This window comes from Apteryx rowi, unplaced genomic scaffold (assembly GCF_003343035.1).
Source record: "Apteryx rowi isolate R43461 unplaced genomic scaffold, aptRow1 scaffold_377, whole genome shotgun sequence".
NCBI classification, from domain to species: domain Eukaryota; kingdom Metazoa; phylum Chordata; class Aves; order Apterygiformes; family Apterygidae; genus Apteryx; species Apteryx rowi.
The window spans coordinates 158,554-180,323 of NW_020450274.1; the positions used below are offsets into that span (position 1 = coordinate 158,554).

General features: G+C 36.1%; 1 protein-coding gene across 8 annotated transcripts in view; it reads right to left on the minus strand.

The window, feature by feature from the left end:
• Positions 1–21,770, minus strand: part of HOMER1 (homer scaffold protein 1) — a 133,453-nt gene that overhangs the window by 70,611 nt on the left and 41,072 nt on the right. For 7 of the 8 annotated variants that reach the window (XM_026073767.1, XM_026073762.1, XM_026073764.1 and 4 more), the window contains 3 exons: positions 16,605–16,761; positions 9,083–9,214; positions 4,191–4,283 (listed from right to left, as the gene is read on the minus strand). In XM_026073767.1, the coding sequence (XP_025929552.1) occupies positions 4,191–4,283; positions 9,083–9,214; positions 16,605–16,761 (382 nt within the window). Of the gene's footprint in view, positions 1–4,190; positions 4,284–9,082; positions 9,215–16,175; positions 16,213–16,604; positions 16,762–21,770 lie in introns of those variants that run through there. The other variant, XM_026073768.1, reaches the window with a different exon arrangement.

Below are 21,770 nucleotides of genomic sequence, written 5' to 3' on the forward strand. Positions count from 1 at the left end.
CGTTTAAAGTAAACTCTGTATTTCTACAAAGAAAAAGCCAATGGGTGATAAAGCCATGACTATTTTGCGAAAACCAGCCTATTCCTTGCCCTACAAAAGCACTGTGATACCGAAAGCTACCAGCCAATCACTATTCCTAGGAGCCTGCACAGGAGGCATTCTCCAACACTGAAAGAAGAGTCTGGCTATTTTGAACAAGTAACTCGCCACACAATTTCAGATATTAACAGGAGTCTTAATTTGAAATGACCAGGGACAGCTTCTGGCTTAGAAAAGAACTGAGGTCCAGACTCCAGTTGGTGTAAGACTCATGGGGAAGGGTGCAAACCCACACCCTGAACTGTTTGGTTGTATACTTGAACCTGATAAAGTTTAGTTTGAAAAAGGAAAGAGAGAAAAAGAAAAAAAACCTCCACCAACCAATGGTTTCCAGGCTATGGCTTCATGCAAGGCTCAGTAAACTCCGGACCAAAGTGTTGTTGTTTCAATTCATAAGCAAACCTGTAACTAAAAACAGACCATGGGTGGTTTGTCACTGTAAAATCCATGGTTTTATGTCATGAGCCAACGAGGAGTCTGGGACAGAGGAGGTGGCACAGCAGTAGAGAGACAGTATTTTAGTTTTATATAAACAAGATAAGAGCCTCACAAAGCCTTATTAGGTCTGAGTTAAATGGGTACCAGATGCAGTACCTTTGTGCACAGGTGGTCTTAGAAGTACCAAAATAAGCAACTTGTTTCTAGTCCACTTAAGGCAGAAGACCAGATACAAATAAAAAGTGCATATTATTATACACATCCATCCTATTACAGATGGCTAGAAAGCACAAGTTCCTTCACACAGAAATGTTTTTTCTTTTTATTTGAAGAAAGCACCATGCACTTAGTGGAATTTATATATAACAAAGCAGCATTTCTCTTGTAATTTGTTTCTCCAGGCCACTGTCCTTCTTTGGACAAGTTCTTTTTAGTCAAGGTAAATGGTGACTTTACCTATCACCTGATATTTTGGGAAATTAAAGCAAAGCCTGTTGGTAAATAGGAAGAAAACAGGCAGTATTAAGGAAACAGCAAGAACAGAGTTTAAATTTATCAGCAGGATAGCTTAGGGGAAAGGAACTCCTGCAATTAAGTAGTTGCAAATTGGGCTATGTATTGTTTTCTTTCTACTACACATTCCGCAATAAAAAATATCCACACAATACATGCCATCAAACAAAACAGCATATCCAAAAATACTCCCATGTGGAGCTACTACTTCTTGGTCCCTGAGCAAGTCTTCTGGTGGGAGAAAAAAATCTACCAAATAGTATCAACACTTTGCTAAAACTCATTACAGCTTAGAGAAGCAGCCTAACTTCAGTGGGCTTTAGATAAGATCCTTGTTCAGAAGTCATCCTTCTAAACAAGAATAACTCTGGAAAACATTTGAGTTCTAAATACACYTTCTATTTAAGTGAGATTTCTGTATCTCTTTCATTTGTTTTCTATTAATTCTTAGTTTCACTTCAAGTTTTGGCATGAACACAATGCAGGACATTCAGAATTGAGAGAAACTCACACATGCCCCTAATATTTGCAGGGTTACGTCAAAGCTGGATGGTAAATGCCTTATGCAAGGTTTTGTTGCACTACACGTAGAGATAGTTTAATAAAGCTGTAGGAACATACTGAATGCAGAAAAAGGCACATCTATTTTTTTCCTCTAGAACCATGTAGCAAAGAGGGCAGGCAATGTACCGTATCTGGTACTTTGATTAACTGGTAAATAAGAGACTTTTTAAAGCAGCGCCAAGAGAAACATAACACATTTTATATAAGCTTTACATGTATATCTTCCAGTTTTGATGTGCAGGATCTTCCTACTTATTCTTAATTTGATGCAAAAGAATAAGAGCCAGAGAGAGAAGAATTGACACTTGCAGGTAACTGGGCTAGTGTTACCAAGGCTCGCTCACACACTACCTCCCAATGCCTTTCCTGTCAAAAGCTTCCTGAAAAGCCATGTTCCTGTGAAATCTTGACTGGCAAGAGACTACACCTCCTTCCTCTTTTCCTCTCCCTCTCTGCAAAGGATCACTATACAAAAGGGGAAGAAAAGCTGTAAAATGATCAAGAAAGGCAATACTGGCACTATGTGCCTTACAGCCACTTTTGGGGAGGTGATCAAAATCATCAAATGCTCCTGCAAATGCCCCTAGGGTCCCCACTGCCAAGCACTCCTCTTTCCCCCAAGTCATCACCCTCTTTGAATTAGCCCCAGTGCCACGAAATACCCAGCAAGTGCAGCCGTCTGCCATGAAGCCATTGCTTTTCATCTGCTCCCAACTCCAAAGTTCCTGATACAACTCCCTTCTCTTTGGGGAACTAACTAACAAGAAGCATGAAGTATGTGAAGACTATTATGCCGATGTGCCAGCACTTGCACTAACTGTATCTTTTGGAATAATACACTAACTTATCAACACAGCTAAAAGCCAAGAGATGAAAGGTAAGGCCTGAATACGAAATTATTCCTAAGTGTGCAGTAATTAAATTACAGAATTGCTCAAGGTAACGTTTCTGTAACTGCCTACAGTACAAAATGTTAGGCTCCAATATTAGGTATAAAGAGTAATCTGTACAGGAAAGTGAACAGTATTAATAGCTCATATAGATTAAGACAAAAGCTTTAACCCTGGGCATCCTGTCTCTGAGTAATTCACATTTATGTCCAAACCAAATAATAAGCCACTGCATTTGACAATGTCAGATTTAACTTATGAGTCCAGACTATTACTCAACATGTCAGAAGAGAAGCACAGTAATTGTTTTGCCTATAATATTGAGTAACTATAGAGGCCTAGCTGAAATACTTCACTGTATATAAAGCCAAAGTATATACTAGGTTATAATACTGAAATTCTTATTTCCGTTATCAACATGCTTATTTATGGAATTTATCAGAAGCTTAGAGAAGGTCAAGGAAACTAATGAAAAAACACTGCCCCATTTTCTCCTGTTACAGTACAGCAAGCCATTCCCTTTCAATACTGAAAGYCAATGTAGCACTTGGGCATCCTGCCTACCAGGAAAAAAAAMCAAAAAACCATAAGGTTAGTTCATTGTGTATATTCTTGTGGTTGTTCCCTGACTTCTCTTGGAAGGACACCAGATGTAGCTCTCTGGTGGCAACAAATCTATTTGTACAGCATGTTGCAAACTGCCTGAAATCCTTGTTTCACCAAAGATTAGGAGCACGTTGCAATGCAAAGCATCCAAGAGATGCACTGATTCAATGAATGAACATGCACTCCCTGGAAAAAAAAAAGACTCTGTTGCATTAATCCTACTGAACTCAGGAATCCCTGCTGAAATTTTAAAGCTGTTTCTTCCTTCAAGAGGAAGAATTCCCCTTGCCTTTACTATTGCTTAAAATAAAACAAATAGCTATACCCAGAGCCATAAATATTGGAAGGGAGAGRCATAAAAGCCTCATACAATTTCTTTTCCCAAAGCAAACTCAGAGTATCTGCTTTCAAGAAAATTAATTTTAGGCATGACTGATGTAATATGACTATATTAATCTATCTTCCTGTTGGGCCTTTATTAACTCGGTTCATATGTTTTAAGTTTTTTGGTTTTTTTTTTTTAAACTCTTTTCACATGTCTAACTGTGATAAAACTCCAGAATCTGCATATTAATCTGTCCTCTTTCATCAACACATTTCACAATTGAGTACTAGATATCATGAAATAATTTTAAAAAGTGTTTGGTATTTTAACTCTGATTTTTGTTGAAAGGATTCTATATATAAAGTCCTTTATTATGTATCCCCTTCAGTTTCATAGATACAATAATAAGTACAATAAAAGAAACACACAAGTGGTCTTCATTATAGTTTTACTTACATAACTGCTCACCATCTTTACTCAAAAGATTTTGGGGGGAAAGCTCAGAGAAAAGAAGGGGAAAAAAACAAAGGCCTAATTTTACTTCACAGTAAGCCCCTTTGACACTTCCATAGTGTACATTAAACGTATTCTTAGATTTGACACTTCTAGTTGACTGTAGAAAAGCTTCAGGGTAAGCTGGGAAGTATCCTGATCATTTCTAATATGACATAAGTGGATAAGATACAATACAAATTCTTAAAACAGTAAGTAGCACAGACTGAGGTTCTAGGCTTCAATTAGGCAGTAAGACTCACTTGCGAGGGCGTACTTGTTAGCTCCATCTTTTCTTGGGATTTTTCCTTTGCTAGTCGTGCAGCTTCTTTGAATTCCTGAAATTTGTCCGCAAACTGAAGGTACATATGTTAAAAAATAGAAAGAGAGAGAGAGAGGTGTGAAGTAGTTACATTACATGCAGAACAGAATGTTATACTTAACATTTTATGAAGTCAAATTCTGTCAGTAGAATTTTTTAATTTTTCTCCTTATTAGATACTCATTTAAGGAGTTACAGTGACAAATACCTTTCAGACATTACATACTGTTTATATGACAGAAACAAATATGATACAACAAAAAAGTTTTTATCTCTTGCTGATAGTGTGGGGGGGGAAAAGAAAAATAAAACACACAACCCACCTTGGATATGGCTAATAATAGTGATAAACTGCCCTACACAGCTGCTTTCAGGTTCAGATTTTATTGTCTTCCTTACAATGGATGATCTGGTTCTGAAGACTACTGAGGTCAGTATTACCCTGAAGTCTTCAATGGGTTTCATTCTTTGATGTCAGAAACAATACTAATTTCTTCCCAAATTTGAATAGCATTTGTAATTTCAATAGTYAATTAAATAAGCAGCAGCAGGAATATTGAGCCAATTGACATCAGCCAAGAAAAAGAATGAATTTGTTGAACTATACACTCATATACTGAACACTAAATTCAAGAATTATACATTGAGCATCATATGAAGCTTGATTTCTCTGCTACATGTACCTTCTTCCTGAAAATAGCTAAAGTTGCAATTTAGAAATGCATGTGCCTTCAAATTAGAGAGATTAAATTAATTTATTAAAATGGCCTAGATTCTCTTGCTAGAGAAGAATCTAGCCTCATAGTTCTCAACTTTATACTACACTAATCGCTATAGTATCCAAACATTTATTTTTGCTTGCTACTGCTTTTATATAGAATATAATTTTATTATGATCAGCTTAAGATAGAACTGATTGTGCAAAAACATTGAAAACTTCACCAACAGTTTCTAAATTTCTCCAGCAGTRGAATACAAAGAAATTGTCTGGCACTGCAAGCATTTAGAAGAGATGAAGGCTACTTCTGCATGTCACAATCTCCTCAACTATTTTCAATCAAAACCTCACTTACTATCCAACACCTGAAAAGCCTTATTGTTTTTAAGCTTCTTCTTCTAGTAGACTATTAATATTTGAGGAAATATCATTCTTCTCCACTGGAAGCCTTTGTTTCATTTGTCAGGTTATTTAAAAGAATACGTTTCCTGGATATTCAAGAAGAGAGACAGAAGATATCCTGGAACTCAAATGCAGTGGCAAAAAAGGTCTCAGAACAGACTGATAAAATTTGGAACAGATCACCATAACTAGACTATATTCATTTAAGACCTGTAGATAGATCTCAGATTACGATGGGAAACCTATTATTTAAATCAGCATTAGGACCAGAAGATTGGTAAGTGGGAAACGTGTTAATGTTTAGAATAAATGGCCCAAGAAATACAAGGCAGTAAATATGATCTTCTGTATGGCAGTGGTACTGTTAAAAGAAATACAATGAATAGAAAGATAAATAGATAATAATCTGGGAAAGAGCCAACAAAGCTAATGAGGAGGAAATTCTCACAAATTTACTAGAATTCCTTGAAGCAGTGAGGTGATAGATAATGGCAATCTCTTTTGATAAAATCCCTAAATAACAAAGATCAGATCTCATGGAATTAGAAGAAGGGTTCTCTGAAGGATTAACAATTTAAGGAAAAGAAGGATTAATATTTTAAGGAAAAGTTGTGGAAGGAGACTACAAGAAAATCTCAAAACTACCTATGATGGTACTTCCGCCATTTATCATATCCTTAAATTATTTGGAATAAATCAGGTCAACTATTTCAAAGAGAAAAGACAGCACACCTGAGAAAGCATATTTCTTTCCATACAGCAGGATTCCATCAAAAGCACAGCCTTGTACTGTGGTTGAGAGATTATGTTTCCATAGTTTTATGCAAATATTATAGGACATTCTATTCCACTTACTACAGCAGCAAGAGGAATTTTGCTAGCAAACCCTGATTCAGTGAGGGAAAGGAATATTCTTCAACACAGAAATCATCTTTTAGGTATCACTGACTTCTGCCTGACTCCTGATGAACAATCCTGTGGTGAACTTGTAGCCTGATATATTAAGAAAAAGTCTGATGAAGATGAACCAGTGTTTAATTTTCTTTTATCCTGTTTGTATATGAAGAATTAATTAAAATGCCTTTATTCTTCTATCAAAGATATTCTCACTGTGCTAATTCTCAGGCACTATTATGAAAGATAAAGAAATTATCACTGTCGTAATCTACTCCAGTGAACAGTATCAGTTTAGAAGGACAAGGGCACATGAACCAAAAAAGAATAGTCCAAGAGTCAAACCCCTACTACAAGCTTTAGAAATGATCTGCTTAGAGCGACACAGCTAAGCTGACAATGATGTGAAAATACATAGTTTACTAAAAGACATAACTTTTATTCTTTCTGTCCTGATGATTTGCTTCATTCTCTGGGGCCCAGAGATGCTACTGCAAAGCAAATTAGATATAATAGGGCTGTTCACTTAGGGACTTTATTAAATCAAATACAGAAAAGAAATTCCAAAAACAATTTTTAGGCAACTTCTAGAAACAATCTGTTTCTGAATGCATCCATTAATACAGCTTATTTGTCAGCACTATTACTAATATTCAGTAGTACCTTGAGCCCTGAATTAGATTTCATGCCTTACAGTACCACATGTATCAAAGTGAGTGCTTTGGTGTACTTGACTACAATGCTAGTGCACGGAAGTGAGAATTAGTAATGTCTTGTTCATCTGCTCAGATAGATGTGATTTTGTCTAAAGCTGCACAGCAGATTCAGGGTCTATATTTCAGGTTTTCTGATACCAAGACCAATATATCTGCCAAGCTGAAGTGACAAAAGTTTCTTCTCCCCCCATCAAATAATCGTTTGTTAATTTTACAAAAATAACACAAGAAGTTTCACCTTTATGAATTTTAGTAGCAATGATTAGCAATTTTAACTCATATGAAAATAATTCAGATATAACACTGTGGAAACAGTTTGCTGAAAAGATCCTGAGGATTCATCATCATAAGCTTCTGAAGAGGTCTGTGACTTGATATTTTTTCAAAAGATTTGTGTATTCTTCCAAAATCACAGCAATCTGAGTAACTTCTATTCAAACGTCTACTTTTAACAAAGTAACTACTTTAGCTTTTCAGATGATCGTTACAACAGCAATATAAAGTTTGAAGCCAAGGGCATATCAAAAACTGTTATATGTCAGTTTGAGGGCAGCTAAAGAATGAGAATGAACAACTGTGATGGAGAAGGCAGTATCACTTGGGGAAAGCAATGAAAAAGTGAACGAAAGGACAAATGGAAAAAAAAAAAACCCACAGAATATTTTCCGTGACAAGGATAACCCACTGTTGAAAGGCAAGCAAACAAGGCATATGCATAACTACAGCATGATACTTTGCTTCCAGAGAAGCATCCCATGTTTAAGGAAAAAAAACTAGTATATGAAAGAGGCAAATTAAATTAGCACTTACGCTAAATAGCTTTAAAATATTAACAAAAGTTATCACTATTTCGGTGAGCAAGTGCCTCTAGCATATATTTAGGCCAATTTACACCAATTTAAATAAATGACAAAGTTTCTAAGCTTACTGATGCAATGACGTGCATAAATGCACAAGCATATATGCAATATTAACATTATTCAGAATTTCATGGGGTTTGTGTTGTTTTGTAGAAATGAAAGCTATCTGATTATGAAAGGAAGAATTTTTATAAATGTATCATATTGTCCAACTAAAGTAGATGTACTGATTCTCTTTCTACTGTTTTTCTAAAAGGCCCATGCTTATCCTTGCAGAATGACTACTACTTTCTCAAATGGGTTGCTATTTTTTTTAATTTTAAATAAGTGAGGAAATCATTATTCCTTACTCAAACATATACTATACATTCCTTTTTATTGCAATTGGGTTTCCAGATCTTTTGTACACTTTGAAGATGAAAATTCTCTGTTTAAGGTAGGGGCATATTCCTAGACTGAAATAGAAATTCTTTATCTGAGAAAATGACACTGGCTTCTACAGGCTCCTGAACTCATCTATTAGAGGAGTATCAAAAGTAAATGGTATTGTAGATGGGGTGCTCACAGGAACTATGCTATCACTTTGAGAAGAAAAGGATTACTGGTTTCCTTGGATTAGGGCAAACTTCCTTCCTGCACAACTAGACCAGAAAAAAATTCACATAGGGCACAGTGTTTCTTTATTAAACATTTTGACTTTTGTAGTCAAACAAGAAAATTTAGTTGTCTTTTACATTGAGTATTTTTCCTACTAGCTTTACCTTAAACCTGCCAATGTAGTAATATGCACCACATAGCAGAAAAGTGAAAGTGAATGTGGATTTAAAAAAAAAAAATCTGAAGTTTATCTAAATTTTTTCCTAGAAGATCTAAATACAGAAGAAACTAAGTTCTTCACTCCTTTAAATTCCATCATGAAAGACTGTAATGGAAGAACAACTTTACAAAAGAGAAACCTAATAAATGAATAATCACAGAAGGCATAAATATCATGCACTGCAATAGCTTAAACCTCCGTCCTTTCCTCAGTGAGTTAAAAAAACAAACAAAAAAACCCCACAGGTATCAGTGTTAAAACCTTACTGCCACCACCACCTGCCTTGTCTTTTTACATTGTAGGATGGATACACAAAATTTGTGAATAACACAACAGTAGTGAGCACTGAGTCAAGATGCAACCAGCAGTAATCAAATATTCTTAGGCCACTTGATTGCCCAAAAAGTTTTCATTAGTCATACTTACTTTTGAAAGATGATGTTCAGATGAAAATCCCAAGCCATAGACTGTATTTGCCCTGCTGTCTGCCCACTGGCCAAACTTCTGGGATGTTTTAGTAAATGTCATGTTGGGGGTGATAGTGCTATTTATTATTGCCTGAAAAAAAGTAACAGTTGTAAAGGTTGGTTTGGGGTTTGTTTTTTGTTTTTTTAAGACTACTCATAACTGAAAATTACAGACAAGTACTTGTGCACAGTGAATAAGCCACACACCAGCAACTAGGGAACAGTTTTCTTCTAATCCAGTCACAGCTAAAATTATGAGAGCATATACTGGCATACATTTTGGAACAGCAGCAAAAGCTGGGTGAACCACCTGTTTGCAATTGCAAGCAGTAATTTAATAGTTAGCAAGTCTAAAAAGGGTCCTTTAAAGCATCCACATAGGCTAATGAGATAAGAAGAGAACTAGCAAAATCTTTTTTTGCCTCATAAGTGTATTTCTTTGTCCTCTAAGACAATGTCTCTCAAGCTACACTGTAAATTTGTTGCATTCCCCCTGTTGCATATGGCACTGGCATTGAAAAACAATAGTCTTGCAATAAAACAAGAAGCACAACTACTTTGTAAGTTTCCGTATTGCAAGAATCGGTTTTTCCTTTATACGCACACACCCACGATTACAAAACAGGGTCATACATCAACTACAGAAGAACAACTACGCTTGGAAAACATTTTTCTCCTATAGTTTGTGATATGTATAGAATGCAAGTACATCTTCTGTCACACACTTTTGCCAATGTAAACAAAAAAATACAACTATTGGATGATATCCTGGTTTCACTGAACCCAGCTAAAGATTTACCATGGATTTTCATGGAGTTTTACCAGTATKTCTAGCACATTAAAGTTTGTCTAACATATTCTAAATCCATGATGTGAAACTGCCCAGTTAAAGTATGTCAGGATAAAGTCTTATAATGATATCAATGGGCTCCATTTAATTAAAAACCTGTTGGTTACCTCCTTCTTACACATCAGTTACTGTACTCCAAAGGTTACCATCAATATCTTGCAGTAGGTCTTTGACCTACTGCAACTATCTCACATTACGGAATTAGGAATCTTTTGAATATTAGTGTGTACATGTGCCTTGTCCTGCTTCCATGAAACCACAGACCCCCTCACCTGCTTCACAGTTCAAAGCCAGTGATTACTAAGGAATCCTTGGACAGCAACAAAAATCTGCAGGGTCCAAATCAACTTCTCTGTTGCAGATAAAGAAATTCTTTTTCTTTCTTTTTTTTTTTTTCTTTGAGTAAACTGGACTGATGTGTAGAGAATAACAGTCTTTTCTCAGGATGGTAGCAGTGAGAAACTTCAACTTCACAGAGACCAAGTACTGCTTTCCCAAGCTCGAGATCTTCTAGAAGCCAAGTCCAGTCTACAATACTTGGGTGAGATGGTGTTCTGGATGGATATTAAAATGGGCAGTTATGGAGTTTAATCAGCACCCTTTGCTTCTGCTGATACTTGTGTAGCACTGGAGCATGGCTACCATCAACATTTTTGTCTGAATTCTACTGGACAAGCCTGAAAAATTTACAGCTAAGGGGCCAGTTGAGCCCCCAAACAGCTCCCAATGTGTATACGCTGATTCTCAGTTGAGGTGGGGGAGAAGTATTGCAGGAAAGTTCAGAAGAACACTGAGTATTGCAACATGTAGAGAGGCAAACAAAGATAATACAGCATAGGGGAATTTAACAAAACTGGCACCTTCTACGGTGGCTTTGCCAGCTGTGTTATGCTCTCATTAAACTGGAAGAGCAAATCAGATTGAGCTCAGGGTATCGAACAGGCAATTCYCTCTGATCATGTTTGCCTCAAAATGCAGGTTTTGGCTGCTATTGTGAACAACTCCTGCAGAGCTCTGAAATGCCTGAAAACTTATGTTTGAATAAATACACCTCAACAGGTAAAGGCTAGGATTTGCTGTGTTACTAGAGGCTGGAGAACCATCTCCAGCATTAAGTGTCCACAAAGTTTCTCATTACTAAGTAAAGATCATCTCTGGAATTTGTACTACGGCCTTCCACTGACCTCGTAGGAAAGGGCTGTCTATGCTGCACAGGACAGAGGAGAGAACATGAGACAGTGGAGATGAACAATTCTTTTGGAAAGGTAGTGTTCTGGAGCTCTATTTTTCTTATATGCTTCTTGTCCTCTTATGCACTACCAGTGCTAGAAGCCCTCCTTTTGAAATAATCTGGTGGAAGCCCAAAACAGAGCAGTACAAGTTCACTTAATGCTTTTTTAAATAGAAGCTATCACTACTGTCTATCTCTTTGTGTGGAAGCTGCCAAAATTAACATATTTGGAATTAACTATCCTGAGGACAGTGTAGAAAATGCTCTTCCTCYCAGCTCTAGCTATTTTGCCTGTTTGCTTAGGCACTAGTTCCAGTCATTGCTTGATTAATCTAACTAATGTCACAGATTTGGAACTTCAGGTATTTGTCACAGACGTAACCTTCCTCAGAAGACAACTCAGGATAGGGGCTTACGACCATCTAACAGGCAGGTTTAAAGCCTGGAGGTTTACAATCTGCTGCAGTGACAGTGGTTTATCTGGTTGCAGACTAACCCAACAGAAAACCTGGGAGAAACCAATCAATTTTCAGCTGACTGCTCACTGATCCAGTGACCATGTGGCTGGCTGCGCAAGCAAACCCAGGAAGTGGCTGCCTAGGCCAGAATGGGATCTCTGCTTTGTCAGCAGTTTGCATTTAGTTTGGGTTACAGCAACTGCCAAATTGCCTCCTTGCTTTTGGTAGGACAAAAACATTAAACACCCCCCCCACCACCAATTGCACTGAGAAAGGGCTGCTGTCACTCTGCCCTTTATTTTCCTGCAGAGAAAAATAAGGACACTCCATTCCCATGGAAAGTATTACTCCAAAGATAGAAGTTTCTCAATGTGAAGATTACATTCAGATTCTATTGATACAAAAAAGAATCCTCATTAAATAAACCCATTTTATAAGGAAATCGAGACCTTCAATTCACTCTAAATTAAAACCATTAGTATGCATCAAACTAATTATGCAATAAAGTACAATGCTAGAGCATACTACAGATATGTTCTATACTACTGATATGGTCTATACTACTAGTAGCATCAGCTACTTCTGAAAAATACTAGTTTTTGAAACTCTCACATCTTCAGCTTAAAAAAAAAAGATTTTTTGAAATTAGAATTTATAATTAGATCGGTATTGTCTACTCAAATAGATACTGTTTTAACTGCTCTCCTCTACACAAGGAGATTTCACTGTTGAGTCATCAGTATAAGAAGTGTCAGATATTTCATCAACTTTTAAGAATGTTGTTAGTATAAATGTACAAGGATATCTTAAAAACAGAACAGAGTCAATCTGACAGGCAGACATTTAGCTTTTGAAGAAAACTGATTTTATCATCTCCAAATTTGATTGGAATAATAAACTAGCTTTCATGTTTTCCTTTCAAATAAGTTTAGCTATGAGAAAATAGGGCACATGTTTAAGCTGTTCTTTTGACTGACTGCATGCCCAACAGTTGCAAGATATGCAATAGTAGTCAAATATGATTTCATCTTGTACTAAAGATGATGATAATATTAAGATACACACTACCTTTGAACTTCTTCAAAGGAAAAAAAAACACTAAAGACCTGGGTTTACAGGTCTTTCTTGAAATCTATATTTAGAATTAAGCAGATTACCACTTTAATGTGTGACTAGTTTATTTTACACAGCTGTTAAAGTGTAAAGATTATCTATTGCAGTAACACTCATGGGTGGCTTTTGGCTCACAAATAACATGTGCAGCTCATGGAACCTACAGACTAGAAACCACTCTTTTCTACAGTCTTTTTGTTTTAGATGAGCACAAATTATTGTATTTTTTCTAGCCTTGCATTTGTGAAAATGTTAGAGAGTTAATTAGTAGTGCAGGACCATCTCCTTTCTTTCCTCAGAGGCTGCCAGAGATTGAATGGAGAAGAGAGAGGGACTATGGGAATAATCTTAACATCTGTCTGCAATGTTAGTGGAGGAATAATGGAGGCTTCCTTCCATCATTCAGGAGAAAGAAGTACTAAGATACCCTTTTCCAAGAAGATATGAAATGACTACATAATTAATGAGAACTGAAAACCTTAGCAACAACAGCTCAATGTTGTCATGTCATATTACGTAAGAGACTTTATTTTTCAGGCCTCCTCTCAATTCCTAGAGTGGTACAAGAAAAAGGTTGCATAAAATAAATTACTTAAGAGGTTATAGAAACCAGTTTCAAGTTACATCAAATTACTGTTTTACATCAGGATCTCCCTGACATGGGCCACAGGGATCAAGATACCCTATATGATTATAAAATATGGCCCATACACTGAACACTTTATGATCCTAGAACATGTTCTATAGCCAAGTTAGAGAGTGATGCACTTCTTGCATGAGGTATTTTAAGAGGAGACAGTAGTGTCAGAGAACAACATTATAGAGAGGCAGAATCACAGTGAATAGGTTTAAAAAGCCAATATCCTACGTAGGAGGAATAACAACACCCTTTGGAGTTATTCCTCCAGGATTCATGAAAGGACAGATAAATCTATCTGGATTGCCAACATTCACAAGAATCACTATTAAGCCAATGGCCCTGACCAGCTATGCTCTCTTTTACATAAGCATCAATCTATAATCAAGATTGATGGAGTTTATACAGTTCTGAGAACGATAAGGCTTTATGTTTGGCTGCTGCATCACCCAGTTAATATGTATATTTCTTTAGACTACAGAAAGAATAAACAGAACTTGTTTTTATAGGACCGAATCAACCTCAGTCAGGTGGAGGAATACAAACCTTTTAATTCACTGAATACATGCTGCAACATGACCTGCCTCACCAAAAACTGGCTCATAAATAAGGAAAAACAAACAAACAAAAAACTCTCACAAAGCACACCAAAGACTTTCACAAGCAAATTCAGGTGGCAATCTGCAGTGTACAGTAGCACTCCTCAGAGAAGAGTGTTCACATCTTAAAAACATCCTTTTGTTTTCAAGAAGATCTATTGATGCTCAGAGACAATCAGTACAGAAGTTAAAAAAAGAAATCACGTGTAGCTTGTGTTTTTCCCCTTCAAACCAGGACCAAAACTACTTTGCTTCAAGGTATTTTCTGAATGTAACCAAAGTAAAAACTTTTCCAGTTCAGAAAAACAAATTTGATTAGAAAGCGATATGGAGAACAGCCCTCATAGAAGATCTCTTTGTACTCCGATTCATAACGCTCAGCTTCTTGCAGAGTAAGGAGTACCTAAGGCCTCCTTATTCTCCTCCAGGGCTGCACAAAGTAAGCTAGGAAAGTTCCCTTAATGCTCTATCACACAGTCTGAGAAAAGAGGAAGGACCTAAACAAGAGGCAAAGTGGGGTACAGAAGTGTGATTATGACTCAAATCTCAAGTATTTCTCTCTCAAAGATGCCTTACTACAGTCTAAATGGACATACACATGAGTTGCTATCACTTACTGACCTTACTTCTCAGCAGCTCAGCACCTGAGCTGCAGTAACCAAGCAGCCACGTGCACTTCATTCTCTCCAAGGTACAAACCCATAGGGTGCAGTAAAACTCACAAGCACTGAAGATTTCAATAAAACATAGCTGGATCATATACCTATTGCCACTTAGGCAGGCACATGAGAATTGCAAAGCAATAAATATGGCTTGACAAATGTTTTTGGCAGCTGGCAAGATATTAATTTGAGATACTTTTGAGATAAAATTTGTTTAAAAAAAATCTTTATTCAATTTCATTTCAAAACTCAAAACTAGGGAATTAAATTGCATAGCCTTTTCTCCTTTGAAAATTTAACGCCACTGTCTGACCAACGGACACTACAAGGCATTGCAGGCTCAGATGCTAGTAGTGTTACTGACAGCCAACTGTATGCCACATAGCAGAGAGATGATCTAGATGCGCTCTGAACTTAAGAATGCTTTATATTTAATATTTAGCCTTTCATACATACTACATTTTATATGCACGGAGATGTTAAAAAAAGATGGTGCTATAATTAGGAAAAAAAAAATCTCTAGGAATTATGCTTGAAAGGCTCCTAAAACTCTTCCATGGGTGCCCTAGCACTTCACCTATGTATACCTCAGAGCAGTGTAGCTCTAAACAGTGGGCCTAAAACAATGGGCCTTAATCATGACCGGGGTCCTAAATTTCAGTTAGATACTGTTTTCTTCTGAAGCATTATGTATCAAAGTTATAGCAATCACAGAGAGAGGAAATAGGAGTGATAGACTGCATTATCAATATACATTGCCAATAGTGCTGTAAATGCAAAAGAAATGCTGCAATACATAAAGAACAAATAAACAGCTAACAAGTGCTTAACAACACAACTCAGCAACCACTTTGAAAGAGTTGTAGCTTTAGACAAAGACAGAAAAAAATAAATCAGTGGATATCAGAATAAGGATTTTGTAAACTGTGCAAACCAATTTAGGTATGATAGATTCCAATTACTATCCTTGATTTCATGTAGCATCTTGTCTCAATCCCAAAGTCTTATAAACAGTCACACAAAAGGCATTATTTGGCAGAACCAAAAGCCATTTGAAGGAAGGCTAGGAAGGGAAGAAACAAAGTAAAAATTAAACTTTGAAGAAAAATTTTGCTATGTTTTGATATCAGCATCTCAAATCACCTAAAATATCACCATACAGAGATCTGTGACAGAAAACATACTTCTATATGCTAGAAATTTTCCTTCCTCATTTAAAATACTCTGGATATTTAAAAAAAATGCTTTTTGGCTTTCAGTAATAGCCAAGAAGTCTCTGTGAATACTGCTATGCTCTAACAGAGTATTTCAGTTACAGGCCTCATGAATTGATACATCTCCAGGAGCTGCAAGTGAAAATCTCTTGAAAGGATTAGAGCTTTTGATTACGCTTTGCATACCTTTAATGCCCTTATTTCAGAGATTTCTGAAATGCTGTTTTATACCTACTTTAAAGACTAGGACAACCTCTCCCCTCAAACTGAGTTTTGATAAAAGCTTACCATGAAGAGCTCTATTAGGAGGGAATCATCACAATCCCTACAGAAAAAATGGAAGATTACATAACAAAGAATGATTTACAATGTGATTATTGGCACTGAACAATGTCCTTCATAATGCTGAAACCAATGATCAAAACCAAAGATGAACACAGACTCTTGTAACTCTATTTGTAATTTTTTGCACTCCTCGCAGGGAACACCTTTTTATCAAAGTAACAGGCCATTGCTAAAGTTCAGTAATATATTTATTAAAGTAAATATGAATGCATGGAAAACAGCATTTTCCAGTGAACACTTAAACATTTTATAAAGTAATCTCTTTCTCAGGTAGACACTCACAAAAGCATCTGAGAAGATACATGAAGGACATCAGACTGGAAAATAACAACAAAATCAATCAGGAAGCAAGTTCTCTGAAACAGAACCTACCTTTGAGCCATCCAAACTGATTATCCTGTAGACATTTCTTGTGCTGTCATAGAAGTAGGACACAGTAACAGCATGCTTGCTGGTGGGAACCCAGTTCTTCTTAGTGTTTGGGTCAATCTGGAAGACATGAGCTCGGGTACTGAAGATGGGTTGTTCCCTGAAGGAGTAAAAAGTAAAGAGATAAGTCTGATTTGGATGTAATATGGTTGCACACAAATGATCTGCCAGTTCTGCTTATTAAGATATATGCACTTCACTTTGCATGAAAAATTTTTCAAAGAACTTTATGTGCTGCTGCATACAGCAGATAAAGTGCATTAATACAAATATGCAAGCAAAGCGCAAGCCTTCTAAAGCAAAAAATTAGTGCCCAGCTGTAGAGTCAAATAAAGACAGACATCTCCAAATATAGATTCAGCACTGATCCATTACCTCCCCAGTCCCCACCCTCTGTCTACCCCTTTAAATTGATTATTGTTAACACATGTGAAACTTCAGCTGATTACATTGCAGAATGCATATGTCTTTAAACCCTTATTTTCTTTAAAATTTTTTGAATAATCTGAGTATTCAAATCAATCTTAGGTCATAATCTGAAACTAAACCAGCTGGTTCAATATAATTATGCTAAAACTGACATTCATTAGGATCAGAAAGGTGTTAAGGAAACCTTTACTCTTTGGAGCTTCACACCTGAATATTTTCATAGAAAGACTCTAAATATGTTTAACCTACATGGTTCAAATTTAACTACTTTGGGAATAAAATTATGTAAGGTAAATTAATTACTGTACTTTAGAATTTACAACTTATTTTTTCCCATGATCCTTAGGAAGATGTATAGTATTGCATAGAAATCTAATAGTATTTTAATATCACTAAGATGGTTGCAAGTTTAAATTTAGCTACACTTTACTGACCAATAGCGGTGGTGCATTCTTCAAGGAACATTGCTAACATTGCAGAATTTTAAGATGGGTTAACTTTGCAGGTTTTTGAACTATTTTGCTTTCTCCCCTTTCGAGGATCTGAAGAAACATATTCTTTGTCCCTGCCCTTCTCTCCCTTTAAATTAGAGGTAACAAATAGTTTTTAATATATTTTTCTGCAAAAAATAAAAGCAAAAGAGAAGTTTAGGATTTTGAATGTTCCTAGTCAAAAGGTTTCAACCTGGCCTCATTTCCAAGAGGTATACGTGAACTCACAGAATCATCTCTACTACTTGGCAGCAAGAGTAGCCAGGACCAGCTGCTTTCAGAAACAGAATATTATTCAGCTGGGAGTTAATGCTCCTTGAAGCCCATCTGCCAGAAGATATGGTGTTCTATGTTGGGCATTAGAAAGAGTGATAGGACAGACGTAGAACAGGCCAAAGACAGCACTGCTCCAGTGAAAACCGAAGGAAAAGAAAGAAGGGTCAGAGTGATCAATACACCTGCTAGTCCTGCATACAAATGTCACAGTGCCCTCAGCACCAACTCACATTCTCCCTCTAAATCATCAAGCTATATGAGTTTGGGTAAGTGTTTTCCTGATCCCAATCCCTTTCACAATTGCCAAAATTATGCTCAGGTGATTTTTATAGTTCTTACATTTAACAAACTTTACATCAATTCYTACCACTGTTTTGAGTCTCTACGCTTATTTCTTCAATCATATTTAATTTTTTTGTTCCTGTCCTCAATATTAGATATAAACATGTTCCATTTACCTCCCAATTAAGCACATCAAAATGTAATCTAATGCATATTATCATAATGCAAACAATTCTGTAACACTGGAAAGTTTAAGAGCCCATCAGAACAAAAATCTTAGAAGCCTCACGATTGTTTGGATGAAGATTGACATTTGGAGAGGAAAAAAAAGGCCCTGACTACATTGGCTAAAAAGACAAAAACAAAACAAAGCAAAGAGCTGAATCCAAATTTTAGATATGTAGTTAATACATACACATTTGACCCAAACTACTATTCAATTCTATCACAGCACAGGATATCATACAACTGAGACTTTCAACACACCACAGGTCAGAATTTTAATATGTAAAAGGTAGAAAAATAATATGCAACTAAAGCAAGTTAAGTCAGTAAAAGTTCAGTTGTTCAGCCCTGAGCTGATGCTGTCCTGTGCTTCCAGCACAAAAACCTTCCATAGTCCTTGCTAAGCATCCTCAATTTGTTTGGCTGGCTGGCCTACATATGCCTGCTGAACGTTCAACAGGGGTCTCAAAGACAAACCAGAGTACTTTGCAATTAGGTATAGAACAACATTAGTAAAGCTTACTTGCACTGTTTTTACTGCTTTCAATAAACTAGAGCTACAGTCTGTCCATGGTGTAATTGAAACTACAGGTTTGCTGGACAAGAAGCCATCTATACTCCGTGGCAAAAAGCATAGCCCCCTTCAGTCAAACTAGTTGGATAAATCATGATTGTGCCTATTTACTGGGGTAATTGGGAGTTTTTTCCTACAAGGATGCTAAACTTCAGATATCCCTATGGTACTACTACATAAAATATGTTTCGACATTTGATGATGAACATTTATACCACCTATTTCTTCAAACAAATGGAAGTTGCACACGTTATGTCTACAGGATAAAGTTCACTACAGAATCATCACTGATTTACATTAAAGACCTCCAGAGCTACTGTAAAGTTAGATTATCTGTACTTGTCTATGGCAACACACTAACAAAGCTACTTACAATTTGTATCTGAATGTTCTAGTAGATCTAAGCAGAAGCTAGTATGTAAAACATACACAAGATTTACAACTTCAGCTAATCAACCTTTACTCTCAGACTTTTTGTTCTTGCATTATCCATGTAGGACACAATGCCCTCCTAACCCAGAACTACCTCAATTCAATTCAAATACAGTTGAAATCATATTAGTTCTATTAAATGGGAGAATAGTTTTCATTTTCCCCGGTAAATGCTCAGACAAACATATTTTTATATATTTACATACATATATAAAAATATATATATAAAATATTCTTGCCTACATAGATGTGAGGAAGGAGAAAAGAAGTTTTCAATAAGAAAAACAATCCTGTAAAAAACCTGCCAGATCCTTACTTTTCTCTCTCTTATCATTCCTTCATTACCAAGAAGCAGCATTTAGCACTCATTAAAAGACACCAATAAGAACTAAGAAAAGAACTAACCACTATGACAAGAAGTCATTCATTTTTCTGGAAATATCTTGATGTTGAACAATAAAAAAAAGAAACTAACAGACTGCCATAGTAACACAGTTAAGCTATTAGAAATACCTGCCAAAGTACAGCAGAAACATTAAGGCTAATATGCTGTTCTAAATTCACTTAATTTCAGCAGCGCAATAGTCAAACACAGATGAAAAATGAGTAGTTGGTGCAATGCCTGGACTTACGTGGTCCTGTGAGAACTAAAGATAAACACCACACACAGGAGGTATAGTCATTAGTATTTTTCTATCATTCACTGATATGTGATCAATCCTAGGCTAGGCTTAGGATAAACGCCTAGTTCCATTTTGACACCTTAACACACTAATTTAAAAAAAATGCAGACTAACAAATATAAGCATCTAAGGGTTTCTTTTCCAGTAGCTGACACTAATTAAAGTTTTCACAAAAGAAGCTTAAGGTAACACAGAAAGTTAGAAAGAACTTTCATTGCTAATCCATAATTGATATTACTTAAAAATAAAGAAGTATCATTCTTTGATGTGTCTAGTACTTCCACATCTTGCCAACACTAGAAATAAAGACTGTGATTCTAAGCCAGATCTCCTTCCTCCTCTTACTTCTTTCCCTACACTGTTATTTACCATGACTTCTAAGTTATTATTTTTGTTGTCACAATATCTACAATGTCTCATGGTTTGAATTCCATTGTCCTAGTTACTGTAAAAACAAAAAGCCCACTCCAGAGAAGTTATAAACTTCTACAACATTAATCTTCAAGGATCTAAAGTTTTGACCAATTGAAGTGTATAGGCTTGAAGTAAGATATTGTGCACTACTTAATGGCCATAAAATACAGGAACTCAAAAAAAGATTTAGTGGTCTGTTTCTATTTTCATTTCTATGAAATTAAGGTTTTGTTATGGATCATTACAAAAAAAAGGCCTTGCTGATAAGCCACAAGACAGCTGCCAGGGTTGCTGGCTTAATCAGCTTTAGTCAGCTCTAACACTGCTTTTCCAAGTGTAGATTTTAGCCTATGTTTTATCACTTATTTTTGAAAGCCTACAATAGACATTCTGATGCCCAGTATTGTATATTTTTATGAAGGAAYTGTTCAAATCTGTGAGAGAACATGTTTTTTTTATCCTGTTTCTTTCCCCAGCCTGTAAACTCTATTCCTTCCCTTCTGCCTTTGCCCACACTGCAAGTATGTTCTATGCTTTGTCTGCCATTCTTCCTCTCCTCATTCGCTCTAGTCAAAGAATGGTACAAATATGCTACAATATTTCAATATGTACAATGGTACAATATTTCAAAGAATGGTACAAATACACAGCATGGTTTGAAATAATTACTATCCTAAGAAGTTACATATCAGACTTTGAAAATACTAAAAATCCTTAGATGTCAAGTAACTTTAGAACATAAGGGGAAACTTCTCCTGAATTGATGAAAAAGCTTCTAATATTAAAGGGAATGTAAATGAGCAAAAAGCAGTGCTGGACTCCCCTCTTAGCCAGACCAACCAAACTGCATAATGGTGATACTACTGTTAAAACAACTTTGAGTCACAGCTGTTTCTAGAATTCAAATTAAGTAGCTTTAGTCCAGTGAATGGGAAATCACAATATGCTACAAGTTATTGCTAAAGTTGGAAGGGTTATTCTTGTTTACTATTGGGGATGATACTGTGATGGGTACTTCAGTTCATATGAAAGTCCCTGAAAAATATCTTACAGAAAAAGACTCCAGAGCAGTGGTATTATTTCTAGTGAAAGCAGGCAATTACACATTTGGTTTTGGCTATGTTAACCATAAATTTATCACATATATAACTATGAATCAATGTCAAAAAACAGTCTGAATACATGTATTAATGGAGGCAGATAGGTCTGTAGAAGAGAGAACAAAAAGAATAAAGATATAACAGAAATACTGTGCTACCCCTTCCAGTGGAAATCTGACAGTGACTTCACCCTATTTTACACC